We start from the raw sequence: 14,863 nt of genomic DNA on the forward strand, positions 1-14,863 counted from the left end.
TTTAAGACAGCTAGGTAGATTATTAGAGTGAACAAATTTATATTTAACTGAAATATTTTGACATTTGAGATTTCTTACCCCTTTCATAATGGTGTAAACATTACTGACGTCCTGAGGTAAAATTACATTAGCCCACCTCCACATGTAAGTCAGAATAGTACTACAATGTTAGCAATCTTAGCAAAAAACTCTGCTATATAGAACCACTTTAAAAGGATTCTATAAATAACCGTTTATGTTTTTTCTTCATAGAGATGAACCATCTGACCATGCAAAGAACCATTTATGCATCCAAATGGTTCATGAGTGTTCATGGTTCTATGGACAAGCATCGCTTTACTAAAAAACCCTTGGAGAACATTGTTTTAAGAGCATAATAGAACCAATTTTGGTTCTCTAAAGAACCATTCAGTGAATGTACAAGTATGAATGACCTTCCTTTTTTAAGTTTAAAGAACTTTTACCTAATGTAAATGCTGTATTAGTTAAAGGCTTGGACATGTAGATCTAGGAAAACCAAGAACCATTTAGGAACCTTTTTGTTGTTTTGAGTGTAGTTTATAAAGAAAAGAAAAATTCAGGCAGTGTCTCTCCTGGCGCTTCAGCAACATTTGCTGTCCATTTGAAGTGCATCAGTCTGACGTGAACTGCTTTGAGATTCCCTTTGAACTGCTGTGTTTCTCAGCAGCACAAGGGCACTGCCACCTTCACCACAGGGCCGCTTACATTTGGCCTATACTTTAGACCATCATAGCTAACTACTTAGCTGTTAGCTGTGGGTTCCAAATCACAAATTGGCTCTGTGTGTGTTTGTGTGTGTGTGCCAGCGTGAAATTGATTGTGTGTCCTCTTCTTTGTTGACTCTTGTAATCATTCCTCCACTTCCACCACATGAAGTTGCTTTGCTTTCTATCAGTGGCCTCCCTTTTTCTTTTCTCTCAGTAGGCATTCTCATCCCTCGTTCAACAGTAACAAATGTCTCCAGCTCCTCTGTCACATATTGAAGGCTGCTCTAGTGTCCCTGTCTCTGGTCTGATGTAAAGGCATGGGGGGTGGGATTTCATACCTATTCTGTTGATCCAGCTGGGAGAAATGAGAGAGGTGTCATTCCAGAAATCCTACATAGGGAGGGAGATGTTAGATTGGATGTTTGCAGCATTGATCTGAATGCAGGATGGACGATGGGGTGTGATTAGAGCATGTGGTGGACTCATGCCCCCATGTGGCGGTCTCTTCACACATGCTGAGGCTGCATTCACATTACAAGTGTATTCAAGTTAGCTGCTGATGACCTTAGATAATAACAGTTATGATGAAGAAAAATCTTTCTGATCTGTCTGTTCTCTTTATAGCTGCATTGCTGTTTGAAACAGTTGCATGCAGAAGTGTGGGTGCTGTTCCACAGTATCAAAATAGAGCACTGGGAAATCTAGTCCTGCCTACTGATTAGAGTGGTGGAAAGTTTGGTTGCATTGTCTTTGCTCTTCAGTGTGTGTTTGGCTTGGAACAAGGGTGCTTGTTCAGACTTTACCTGTCTGCTGAAATCTGTGTTATGTGCCTATTTTATTCCTACCCTGTGAGTGTCTGCTGAGTCCGTCTTTGTGTAAGTTTTGAATGTTTCCTTGGTCAGATAGTGTTTTGTTGATTTTCTAAGTGAAAAATAAGTTCAGTTCCTCTACAGATAACACACTTCTGCACATTTTGATTCACAGTTAGTGTTGATTTGCTGAATTTAACATAGTGAAAAGTAAAAAATAAGAAATAAGGCTTTTGCAAATGTTATGGCACATTTTATGTTTTCTCTTTTATTTTCTTCTAATTAAACTGTGCACAGATGCCAAGATTAGGTGTGTTCTCTGTAGAACACACTTAAACGTGTTCTATTTCATCATACTTTCACTAAGACGATCAACAGAATGTGCCATTTTGGTATTCCAACGCTGGCATATGATTGTATATATTTATGGCCGTATATAAAAGGGGCTCAGAACTGATTTGAAAAGAACTGTTTTATTTTTTTTTTGTTGTTCATATAACTCTGAAAAAAGTCAGATCCGTGACACATTTAGGAAAAAAAATCTGATTTTTGAGCCACTTTAACCCTGTAATGTCAATGTATCTATATTGTAATAAAGGCTTTATAACTCAGCGCAGAGTACCATGAATACATGAGTACATTTTGCTTTTTTTCTTGCATCTCAGATCTCATTCCATGCTGCATGCACGCAGCTTCAGCCTTGTAGTAGATGAAAAGGGTCTACAGTGGTAACAGTGTAATATAGGTCAAGACTGTGCTGAACCTGGAAAGCCGCTGCCCATGTGCCTTGTGATCTCCCTTTCTGTTTGTAATACATGTAGTCATTTTCATACAGCTGATTCTAACCTTTCGTAGTGTCAATGCCTGTAAATGGACATATAGAAACATCAAGCAGACAAAGCATTCAGCTCACATCACAGCATGTCATATACTCATCCTTTACTGTTATAGATATAGAACTACCAGAACACAAAGCTTCCCACATCTTTCTGATCCTACAGTTTTACTTTGGAGCAAAACTGCTTGTGAGCTGGAGCTGCTTTGTCAGCCTGCTGTGTGTTCATGTGAAGTTCTCTAGGTTCTTGGGCGATTGTGAGCTTGATGCTGTGTGTGTGTGTGTGCAGGATCTGTCACTGCGAAGGTGATGATGAGAGTCCGCTGATCATGCCTTGCCACTGCACGGGTAGTCTGCGCTTCGTGCATCAGGCATGCCTGCAGCAGTGGATCAAAAGCTCCGACACGCGCTGCTGTGAGCTCTGCAAGTTTGAGTTCATCATGGAGACCAAACTGAAGCCTCTGCGGAAGGTAACCACACACGCACTCATGCTGATATCTTGTCATGTTCAGCTTCTTATGCACAATGAATGTATTTTAGAGCTCTGAGAGTAGAGATGTGTTATGTTAAATACACCACACATGTCAAGGTATTAAATACATCTACCTTGTACCTTCCCTTACTGGCCATTTCATCAGGAGCACCTACCATATGGGTGCGATTTGTAGCATCCCAGCAGTGCAGCTGTACCATATATACTCGTACCAACGCAACACATATCAGTGGAGATCAGGAAGGTGTTTTTCCTGATGAATGGACCAAAAGAAATCACCCAAAAGTACATGGAAAAAGTCTGTTTCCATTGACTTACATTAAAAGTAAAGTATGTTTTTTTCTGTCTCCTGTAAAGTTGCTGTTATGGAGCTATGAGGTTTTGTTCTAACAACAGCGAAATGCATCAGACCACTGATGCACACACTGCTCACTCTGCTTTCTTTTGTTCTGGACAAACTCTATGCAAATTATTTGAGCAGCAGCCAATCAGATTGTTGATTCTGTCACATCTATAGTCACACGTTGAGACTGAACACTCAAAATACACACCGAGTGTGGAGAAGTTGTCTGGTACCTAATATCCCAAGGGTTTGGAGGAGAAAGTGAAATTTTACCCATTTCCTAAACCGAAGACACGAGAAGTCTGTTGTGAGAATTAAACAGTGTTAAATGCTGAATTACCAATTAAACCTGTGAAAGAAACCGCACATAACATGTCTGATATGTGGATAAATTGGCTAACTAGCAAGTCTGGCTTTCCTGTTGAAGTCCTGTTTCTTTGTTAACTCAGTGGATTTAGTGTCATCTGTAGCTGAGACAAATAATGAGATTAAGTAATCATGATGGAAGCCACAAGTTGAAAAACATAGACATCTTCTAAGAGGCAATATCCACTGTAACTTTTTGTGAATGGGCTGTGTACTTCTGAATAAATCCTACCTTTGCCCTTACTCTAATGGGTAACCCACATTTAATTTTATCCTTAAAATACACATAATTGCACGTTTACTTGTTCTGCAGTAGACGAACAGTCTTCTTATCTTCATCTCGTCTTTGTGGATCACTATTTAAAGAAGCTTCACATTTTTAATTATATGGTTAGACTGTAGCTTCTTTCTTTTTGTTCATTTAGTGCCAGTAGGCTGCAAAGGGTCAGTTCAAATAACAGAGAATTTCACAAGGTTTAAATGGCTAATAGTTACATATACTTTTGGCATTGGTATTGCGTACTGTAATTGCGGTCAGGTTATTAGAGTGATTATGCAGAGACTTGTTTTGCAGTATTATTTGTCTGCTGAAACATGCATCGCGAATCTTGCAGGACTGAAGCTTGTCACTACGTGTTGCTTAGTTATACACATAACCAGCCTGTTTAAGGTGATGGCGTGGGTGGCTGACATAAATATAGTGGTGTATAATGGATAGGCTACAAACATACAAACAAACATGTCAGTGTAAACCAACAAAGTGCATCTGAATGGAATGTAGACTGATAAAATGAGCAAAACTACATTTACATTCACATAAAACCCCAGCTAAGTTCTTAGTCTGAACCAAACCAAGATGTGTACAAGAGTATAAACACCTTGTCCATTTATGTTAAACATTGTTTACATGCCGTTTTTAACGTAAGGCATGTCATATCCTCCTTTGTTTTGGTGTTAAAACCTGGTCATCACAAGTGTGGTACTACAGAAATGTGTGGTACTACAGGAACAAGGTCAGGTCAGTGGAGTGATCTATGTTTAATTTACATTATGTAGTTGGATCGTGCCAAATGAACCATGTTTACATGATTATATCTTAGACTAGCAGTCTTAATCAGACTGATATTGAAACATTGGTGTGCATGTAAATGTAGATACTGAGTGTACCTACAAAGTAGGTGTAGCAAATAAACTGGCAACTCATTCTATGTTGGACAAATCATGAACAAAAAGGCAGAGAATGTTGTTAGTGTGTAAATACATTTACCATTTTCAGAGTTGCTGCTGCTTGAAAGCCTAGATTGCGGTTATTTCTAATTAAACCTAATTTGACACCCTGCATGCAAAAATGTGCTTTTAATATGGATAAATCTTTTTGGAGGGCTTTTGATTATATTGACTGAGTATCAAATGTGTTACTTTGGAGCAGAGTTCATATTTTCCATTGAAAGCACAGCCTTTCTTAAAAAAAAAAACAAAAAACGTTTGTTAGTTTTGTGAGCATGAATCTATCATGGTCATATGTACTAACGTATGCTAATGAGTGTATTACAATAGACAGCAGGAAACTTGTGCACAGCTACAGAACATGCCTGCAATAATGTGGCTTACTTGTTTGAAATGGGCAGTGCAGTAAGCTGTTAGCTAAAATAGATAAATATGTTCGACATCTGTCTAATAAACTGTCCAATGTGGTGTAGAGCCAGTAGCAGATAACATGCTACTGCAGTAGCTTAGTATGTTACAGCTTCACACATCACAGCACAGGTTCATTCCAGCTCACTGAAGATTCACTGACACACGTTTAGAGAATAAAGACTCAAATTTGAGGGGATAAGCATATGTTTTGGGTGTGGAACTGTTAGCTTAAGTTGTTACCACCCGAGATTAACGTGAGCTCAGCAAAAAGGCTAAATCACCAGCGTTTCAGACTTGCATCAGCCAAGTGGATGAGGTAAATGATGCTCTTTCTTGTTCATATCATACCATCTCATACAGCCAATTGAGGCTACAAACTACTTCCTTCTCAGCAGACTTTAATGATTAAATGCTGGATGTTTATTAGTAGAAGGAGCAAAATGCAATTCCAGGCAGTGCCATTATTAACCTTTATTGCCCACCGGTTCCTCCTTTAATTAAATTTCCTGTGTTGTGTGTCTCATACAGCGCGTCAAATAGTGAGTCTCTGAGTGGCTTGTGTACTGCCCTGGGCTTTGAGCTCTAACAGGCTGCCGTAGAACATGTCAAGGCCAGGTGCCTGTGAGTTACACAAGATAATACCAACAGGACATGTCAGCCTAGATCACGGTGAATGCATTCTCTTCAGTTCTGCCACATTATTATGCTCTCTGGCTGATCCGTCTTCTCACACTGAGTGTGTAATGGGTGGAAAAGAGTGGTTTGTATTCAGAGGTTGTAAATGCCCTACTTTGAGTTTGTGGTTGTTGTCAGTTTAACTGGTATAGAACCATAGCATTGTCCCGATGGATATTAAGATTTAAGGTCATGGAATAGTTGTGGAGGTGTATTCAGTGCTGTCAGAGACCACCCTTCATTGATTTAATGTCCATGGTCGTTAAGTATGCTTGTTTTTTTCAGCGTTAGGAAAAAAGGTTTAACTGAAAATTATGTAGAAGTTTGAAAGGTCAGTTTTATAAATTAGTGGTGTTTTCTGCTTTTCACAATTCAGTTCATCACAAAAATAAATAAATAAATAAAAAAAAACACATTCAGTGATGAGGTCTGGACTCTGGGGTGGCCAATCCATTGTTCTGAGAACACCAGCACTTTGATTTGCACTTTAATTTTTTGTCTATTTCATTTTCTCAGTAATTTATACTTGATAGCTGTGCATCATTTCAGACCCATAGCTTTATGTTGTTGACTCATAGTGAAAATATGGACAGAAATGCTTGTGGAAGCAAGAGTAGGGCTTGATTTTCTCAAAGATGAAAGCTTTACGTACTGTTAATCTGACCGTTACAGTTTTTGGTGGTCTAGCAGATCTTGTACGGTTGTTAGGAGTTCCATTTTCTCTGAATCTTTTAATATTTTTTTAACTCCTTTTTTTTTAAACTTGGGTTTTCACTTCCTCACTTGCTTGCTGCCTCTGCATATTTTCTTATCTGTTTGCACTTGGAGTGCAGTTTGACTTTTTGATTTCAGAACTTATCACATGGGGCCCATCTAATAAATTATTCAAAGCAAAATAGATGGGGTGTCCTGATCACAGGACGCAGAAGAGCTGATCTTCAGTAGCTTTCTTTGAGAGCAGAATTTTAGAGCACTGGGTGGCTCTTTTTCTCAGCAGTGGCTTTTCTGAACACCAGCTGCTTAGAGCAGAGCCTTTCAGGGACATCGCTGAAATTTACTGAACATAAGTATGTGCTCTGCCTTCAGTGGGCTCTACAAATGAATCACAGTTCTTTAGCTTCCTGGCTGAAGTTTAATAAGAAGTTTATGTATTGATATTAAGAGTGTTTTAGCAAATGGACTTGATTGATTGTTAAGTTTGACTTTTCTCAGCAGCCCTGAGTTTGTTGGCCCTGTGGGTATTTGTTTTTCAGGACTTATAGCTTTATTGAGAGGCATGCTATGAAGCTGCTACACTGGGATGGCACAAACAAATCCACATTAAATATTTATGGTTATGAGTGGAAAGACCAGGTAAAATCAGGTCTTTAAACTGGATGCACTCTGTCTGAGTATTCTATAATGAAACAGTGCAGGTTGCAAGACAGAATGAGTGGGTTTGGACCAAAATCCTGTTTGTTATGACATCAATAAAGGGGTAAATACTGTCTGTTGTTATTGTACACTTGTTAGGAAAGAAATCGAGGTATTCTTGTCGTTCTGATTATGGATGCCTGTTCTCTGTGTGTTTTTGTTTAAAGACACAAGGCTTGTGCTAATGCCCTCCTTGTCTCTCTCTCGCTCTGTAGTGGGAGAAGCTGCAGATGACTGCGAGCGAGAGGAGGAAGATCATGTGCTCGGTCACTTTCCACGTCATTGCCATCACCTGCGTGGTGTGGTCACTGTACGTCCTGATTGACCGCACTGCAGAGGAGATCAGACAAGGTCAGTTGTCCTACCCTGATCCCAGCCAGCCCTTGTTGACTCCCCAGCCTTCACCCGTCTCCCTGAGTCATCTCACCAAGACCCCATTTGTTCTGCTGCTGCTCATTCAGGGTTTGCTGTAGGTCTGTTACATCCCGACCGAAGAATGGTCTTACTTAATGGAGCGTAGTGTGGAGTGTTAATGATGTCCCTCATTCAGCCGATGTATCTTCAGCCGTCTTGTTCTAAAGTTAAATGCCTATTTTTCAGCTGCGCCTACCAAAAGAACATTTTTATCTGATAGTCATCACGCTGCATTATGTACACAGCTTATATAAGTCACTCCTGCAGCTATTTAAAGATGTAATTAAAGTGGAAAAAGTAAAATTCCCCTCCCCACTTGCTCACGCCTCCTATTCCTACCTGTAGCGAAATAGTAATAAACTCTCTTTAACCATGCAGCCGGAAGAATACCAGGTAAAACACTTTCTCCTCTCACATCTGATTTGTCTTTCCTCTGACATCTGACTCTGGTTCTTAATCCACGTATCCAAATGTCTAATCTTGCCTCCCCTTCTCTCCTCAGATGTCTGATCCCTTGCTTCTCTCTGCTCAGATTGTCTGATACTTCCCTCTTTTCTGTTCTCCCTTCAACTCTACATGCTAGAGTTTCATCCACCATTTTGAGCCTTAACTGCTAAGCACTTCCAGGGAAGAGTTCTAACACACTCTGAATAATTTCTGTATGCTGTAAGTGCATGCTTAATGCTGATGGGCTAAGCCACTTGATTCTGATTTTATTTAATGCAGGAAGGAGCATTGGGAATGCAGTGTAACTTTAAATATTAAGGCTTGTAAGTTACGGATGTGTTTGAATAGAACTCAAATTAAGACTTTGATTAACCTATCCATGCTTTGCCTACAAATGTGCTATTTCGTAGCAACTGTTGTGAGGGTGTGTGAATACTGACAAAAATCAGTTTTTGTCACAATACCTACATTTAGAGTGCGTTATTAATTTCAGATTTTGTATGCGTGTGAGTGGCCACGCTGTTAGGATAGATCGGGTGTAGTGTTTTTTTCTTTCCTGCTTAGTTTTGATAAGCTACCACAACATAATGCAGTAGTGAGTAGTGTAGCATTTTAAACTGGAAACTTAACATGTAATGACACTAAACAAACATTTTAATGTTTCAAATGATTCCGCTATTTTGATTTAGCTATATTTATATGTTTGACAATTTCTCATTAGGTTAAATGGGATTTTTGTCAGCATTGTGTAAAGCTTGTCCAACCTAGTAACAGTTGTTATGAAAGAATGCATTTGTGGGAGCAGCATAGATTGGCACAGACAAAGGCTGTGACTGAAATGGATTTCTACTTCCTAATTAATGCAGTGTGTAATTTACTAAGTAATGGTGATATACACATGAATAATTAAATACACTCAGACATCATCACCCTGCATCAGCAATCACCAGTCACATAAACAAACCTGTTGCAGAACTTGAAGTTGAGGGCTGGGATCACTGGCAAACAGATTCGTAATGGCAACCTTATAGACTTAATGCATGCAGAAGGCAACGGTATAAACACTTGCTTAATAAGGAGCTAAAATGACCCCACGTCCAAGAGACTAGGCCACACATTTAATTCTTGGTTCATGACTGCATTAATCTATGACTTTTACCATGAGGTGACTGTGCTCTGATGAGCAGCAATTACTCAAAATCACTCTTTCATTTTATATTTCAGAAAATAGAAAAAAATGGCGAACGTACATAATGGTGTAAATAGTAAAACACAAATAGGAATCCATTTTGGTCACAGCCAAAGTAACCATCTACAGTATTTACTGAATTCCATACCATCCCCAAGAATCCCAACTCAAATAAAGCCTAGAGGAAAACACACACTGCATTCCACTGTTGATCTGTAAAAAAGGAGTGGTGCAGAACAAGTGTCTCTGTCAACCTGGGTCAGTGATCAGCAAAGGTGTGCAAGTCTGATTAGACTCGGGCCAGGTTTGTTTTTTTTAGCTTGTGCAGATTTCCCTGGAGAGATGGTGCCATACCCCCAGCACTAACCCCTCCTCTCTTTACTCTATTCTTGCTCACCATGTCAGGAGCCCTAAAGCTGCACCCTGGCCTAACTTACGGAGCTTCCAAAAGCAGTACAGTATTTCATTCCATGTTCAGGCCTTGTGCGTGAGCTGGCAGTAGAAAATAGTGATTTACCACATTGCAATCCCCTCCCAATCTGTCTGTTTTTGACATTAAGAAACACTCTGCAATAGAAAGATTCGATTCTCTACTCTAATGTGAAAATCATGCTCTTGAATATAGTCTCAGTGAAAGGCAAACTGTGGACCCCTAACTTTGTGCTGCCTCTGCAGTTTTCTGGAGTGACTTCCATTGCTTATGGTAGACCATTACATGCTGAAGGAAATTGACTGCTTCTGAAAAGATAAGAAGTGCATTACAGAGCAGAATTAGTGAGTGGTCAGTGGAATAGGTTTAGAAGATGGTCAAGGCAAACATGAGTTAGGCTGGAAAGAAAACTACAGCTTAAATTACTTCAGATTAAATTACCTAAGAGCTTCTTTCCTGTTGAATAGGCTTGCTCTGTCTATATCCTGTTAGTAATTACTTTTTTCATTCACATTTAGAAGTTAGGGTGAAGTTGGAGGTGGAATAAGCAGTGCTCCTCATGGGGACTCCTCATTCAGCATCTTGTGTTTGATTCCAGTGTCATCTCCTCTGATGTCTGCCCTGTAGCTAGAGCAGTGCGCTTGGCATACATTTAGAGAATGCATAACATTCCAGAATCAGATCATATGTGTACAGAAATGACCGATTGCTTTTAGCAATTGTCATTCTGTGGTGCTGCAAAAGAGGTTCCCTCATATGATTGGTCCTGGAATGAATATATGTTCATTCATGACAGTGTATTGCTTTTTCCGCCTCTTAAACGAAACCTGACTTAGGTCTATAAGGGCTGGTTTCCCGGACGTGAGTCTACTGTTGGAGGAAATTGAAGTGCCAATGGTGAACCGCTATTGGACAATATTTTTAGTGTAGACTTACGATCTTGGAAACTGGCCCTAAGAGTTTTTTATCAGTTCCTTATCACAGGAAGTCTATACCATGAAAGTGAATTTCAGTCTGGATTTTGTGTTTCTGTGATGCGATTCCGATAATAAGGCTCTGTTCCTGTTTTCTGTAGGGATACTTGAATGGCCTTTCTGGACCAAGCTCGTGGTGGTGGCCATCGGCTTCACTGGCGGACTGGTGTTCATGTATGTACAATGCAAAGTCTACATTCAGCTGTGGAAGAGACTCAAGGCCTACAACAGAGTGATATATGTGCAAAACCGCCCAGAGACCTATAAAAAGATTGTTTTTGAGAAACCTGCATTTATGGAGCCAAACCTGGACAACAAAGAGGCTCTCGGGCTGGCGCAGTCGGACACAAACTCTTCCCAGTACACAGAGACAGAGGACTACAGCATGGAGATACTGCACGTGTGACCCACCCTGTCCACTATAATCCCTCCCATCCCCCCACCAACTTCCAGGGGACCAGAAGATGCTTTGCCTCCTCCAGGCCACCGGTGACGCCACACAGCACTGGACAGAGTGGCTGAGACGGAACTTCTGTTGTTTAGGTGTTACTTTCTCTTCGTTTGTCTGTTCTGTTCCTGTCAGTTGTTGGCTGACCATTATGAATCGGTGTGCGCCAGAAGCGACTACTGCCATTGTACTGCTGTCGTACGAGATGTGAAAACCGCCAGTCGAGCTGTGTGTGCGCATCTGCACTCGCCGTGTGTGTGTGAGTATGTGTCTCTGTGCCGGTTCTAATGGAGTCCTTAACAATGCATTTAAGCACTTTTTTAGTTCCCTGTTCTAAGGCTCCCCTGTTTTAATATCCATATATTTCTCTTTATACGTGTGGTATGAAAAGATATGAGGAAAAAATACAAGCTTGAAATTTTGAAAGCTTTTCTCACATTTTATATGATGATATGATAGATGACATTTGTATTCCCACACAACCTTCGGATGGAAAAAAGGAATTTGGAGGGAAATGGCCGTCTTTTTATTATCATCATTCCATATTTTCTGACTTCGGGCCGTATCAGATGAATGGGTTATTAACTTTTTGTTCTTCTTTCTTGTTTGTTTTATTTGACCTGTAATTTATTCTATGTGTGTTATTGAATCAAAGCAAATTTAATTGAGTTTATCTTCATCTTACTAAGGGCTAGATTCACTAAAGCCATTTGCACATGTTAAAAGTCTTAGCACTAGCAAATACATTAACATACTGTAACTTTTGACTGGGTCACATTGACCAGTCACTAGCTATGGTGCTGTTTTTGTACATGCTAAAAACTTTGCACAAGCTGAAGACTTTAGTAAATCAGCCCTTAAATGTACCCTCCGAGGGCTCTAGAATGTAGACTACTTTTTAAAAAAATACCATCTAGGACATTTTTGTGCAGAGAGGGGCATTTCTTGTAGCACCACTCAACTTGTTTTCTATGCTTGAATGACACTTTATATTCAGTCTTTATTTTGATCACCTTCCTTTAATGAAATATATCCTTGGGTGGAAAATGCAACTTATTTTTCTCACCCTAACCAGGCATTTATTACTTAAAGGTTTCATTTAGATTTTCTGCATATTTTGTATTCGAGCAAGACTCTCCTGTCCCATATTATAATTAAGATATGCTATCGCATGTGGCATAATGGCTTGACGTAACACACTTAAACGGCAGGTTTCAATTGTATCCTCGACTCATTTTGTCATTCTTTTTCATCATCCTTAGTTTATACATCGTTTTGTTTCTAAAGTTGATCCTGCAGCTGTTCAGATGTCAAAACCATCTTCAGAAAAGGTGTTAAATTTGTCAGCTTTGCAAATACATTGTGTTTACTTGTTTGTATGGTGGCAGAAAGGGTGGCAAATTTCCCAAGGCAGTGCTTTCTACTTCTACTCTTGAGGCTTTCAGTATGTTGTAAGGATATGATATATACTGTATGATGTAAAGGCTGAGAAATTGCCATGTCAGCTTAGCACCATTTCCGCATGTAGCAAATGTTTTTGACATAATATGGCGCATTTATCTCCCTAACAATATGATGATTTCAGAATGTGAAACAATGTGGGTTTACTTGAAATCAGAACTTGAAAGAATACTCCTGCCATCTAGTGACACTTGGCAGGTTATACCTTTGTAATAGATACTTTAATGTACCAAAACTGCTCTGTGCAATTTGACCAAGAGAAAAAGTGCAGATAAAGTTTGTTGATGGGATCGTACTTGCAGGCCTCCCTGTTTCTCTCCTTGTTTCACAAAGATTTCTTACTTTTGCTGTATTTAATAGCAGTGACCCAGCATAACCTCATAAAGAATTCCCATTTTTTGCAAATAACACTACATGTTCACAGATTTGATTTTGCACAGGTAGTAAAATTTGTACTTGCACCAAATGAGCTCCTCTTGTATAAGATAATGAGGTTGTGTTGGGCAGATGGGACCTTACCATTGACTTTCCTTGAGCTTTGCTACATGATGAATGCAGGAATGCCCTTTATAAAGCTTGCACACCCTAATGAGCTCGGTTTTACGTAAATGCAGCCTGGCGTCTTTTTTATGTTAGATTTTACTTCACAATTAACGATCAGTGTACTGATGGATTTTTGACGACATTACAGATGAATAGGAGCTGGCTCCTTTAACCTAACAGCAGCATGGGACCCCTAAGCATTGATGTGTAATCAACTTCAAACTGTGATACTTCATCATTATTTGGACAAAATAGGATTTGGAAAATTTCTACATTGTGACTCAGCTGCATATTTGGCCTTGTGGGGAATATCCTTCACTGAATTGCTGCACTGCGTCCTGTTTGTTCAGCTCTGATCTGTTTGAAAGCGCAGTAGCAGTATTGTTTGTCTTTTCATTGTAGTACCGTTCTCAAGGTTGCCTGTAGTTCTGGCGGTCATTTGGCTGATCACTCTTTAATTAACATACACCCGGACGATTCAGATGTGCTTAGAAAGTGTTTCTTGCATAAAACTGCAGTGCATTACTACTGAATCGACTTGAACATAGTCAACTTGACTGTTTTCTGCCCCTCCATCTTATTCCATTTTTTCTCTCTGTGAATTTTCTTTCAATAGTAAATGTAATTTTTGTAAAAACTGTTTTTAATGAACTATTGATGTGTTTTGATTTGTTTGATTACCCATATTTGAGCAAGCGTATATAGACTGAAAAACAACCAAATAAAATGAAGTAAACCTATACATTCTTGCAAATATGATGCTTGTTGTTTTTGCCAGACTCTGTGCTCCCGTTATATCAGCGGTGGTTGCGATACTGCCTAAAAGATTCAAACTGTCACCATCGTTTCCTGGAACATCCTTAAATTTCCTCAAGGCCGTTATATGTCAGCAAGGAAGGCCTTTCATGAACACTGTGTCAAAATAAGCGACGAAGCAGTGGAACTGAATGAGCATTTCACATTGTCGTGGCTTTCTCAGTAGCTAAATATGGTTTTGTGAAATTGAAAAGACTGTAATTTACATGTATAGTTTTGTATTTTATGTATCTTTATAATTTTCTCTCAGTATTATCACACTTTTAGGAGGTTGACTTTAAGTTTCTTAATTGAGATGTAAGTGACTATGTTGTGTCGTGTTTTTAAGGGGAGATGAAATGGAGCAATAAAATAAAACCTTAATCAAAAAAGTCGGTGTCCACTTGGGTTCCTCCAAAACCGCCAGAGCGTAACTGCAGCTGTCGCGTCCAAATTCTTCATGGCAATCTGAGACGTGACTGTTAGTAAGTGTGGAACAGCTGTGTAAGACTGCGATGCAGAAACGTCAGTTGTGCTGAGAATGTTTTCCAGAAAGACTATAAAATTATATGGTAAATACAAACTAGTGGTAAGAATGTACAGTCGTGTGCAAAAGTTTAGGCACCCCTGGTCAAATTACATTTTGTTGCATTTTGTTGATTTTCTAAGTGAAAATAAGTACACTTTAATGCACAATTACAGTTTATTTGCTGAATTTAACACAGAGAAAAAAAGCAAATGTTGTGTGCAAAATGTATGGCACATTTTACATTTTATGTTTTATTTTTTCCAGTATGTAGAAATTGTCCACTAAATTTAACAGAAAAAGGTCATATTTAAGGTCTTTGTAGAGCAGGGGTGT

The 14,863-nt window shown here is 39.3% G+C and overlaps 1 protein-coding gene across 5 annotated transcripts in view; it reads left to right on the plus strand.

Annotated features, from left to right (window-relative positions):
* march8 (membrane-associated ring finger (C3HC4) 8) overlaps nt 1-14,393 on the plus strand; it is a 125,158-nt gene extending 110,765 nt beyond the window's left edge. For all 5 annotated transcript variants that reach the window (XM_036574020.1, XM_036574015.1, XM_036574019.1 and 2 more), the window contains 3 exons: nt 2,662-2,842; nt 7,516-7,651; nt 10,856-14,393. In XM_036574020.1, the coding sequence (XP_036429913.1) occupies nt 2,662-2,842; nt 7,516-7,651; nt 10,856-11,160 (622 nt within the window). In that variant the 3' untranslated portion in view covers nt 11,161-14,393. The remainder of the gene's footprint in view (nt 1-2,661; nt 2,843-7,515; nt 7,652-10,855) is intronic.
* The last annotated feature ends 470 nt before the right edge of the window (nt 14,394-14,863 follow it).

The sequence above is a fragment of the Colossoma macropomum genome, unplaced genomic scaffold, assembly GCF_904425465.1.
Source record: "Colossoma macropomum unplaced genomic scaffold, Colossoma_macropomum, whole genome shotgun sequence".
In the NCBI taxonomy this organism is placed as follows: Eukaryota; Metazoa; Chordata; class Actinopteri; order Characiformes; family Serrasalmidae; genus Colossoma; species Colossoma macropomum.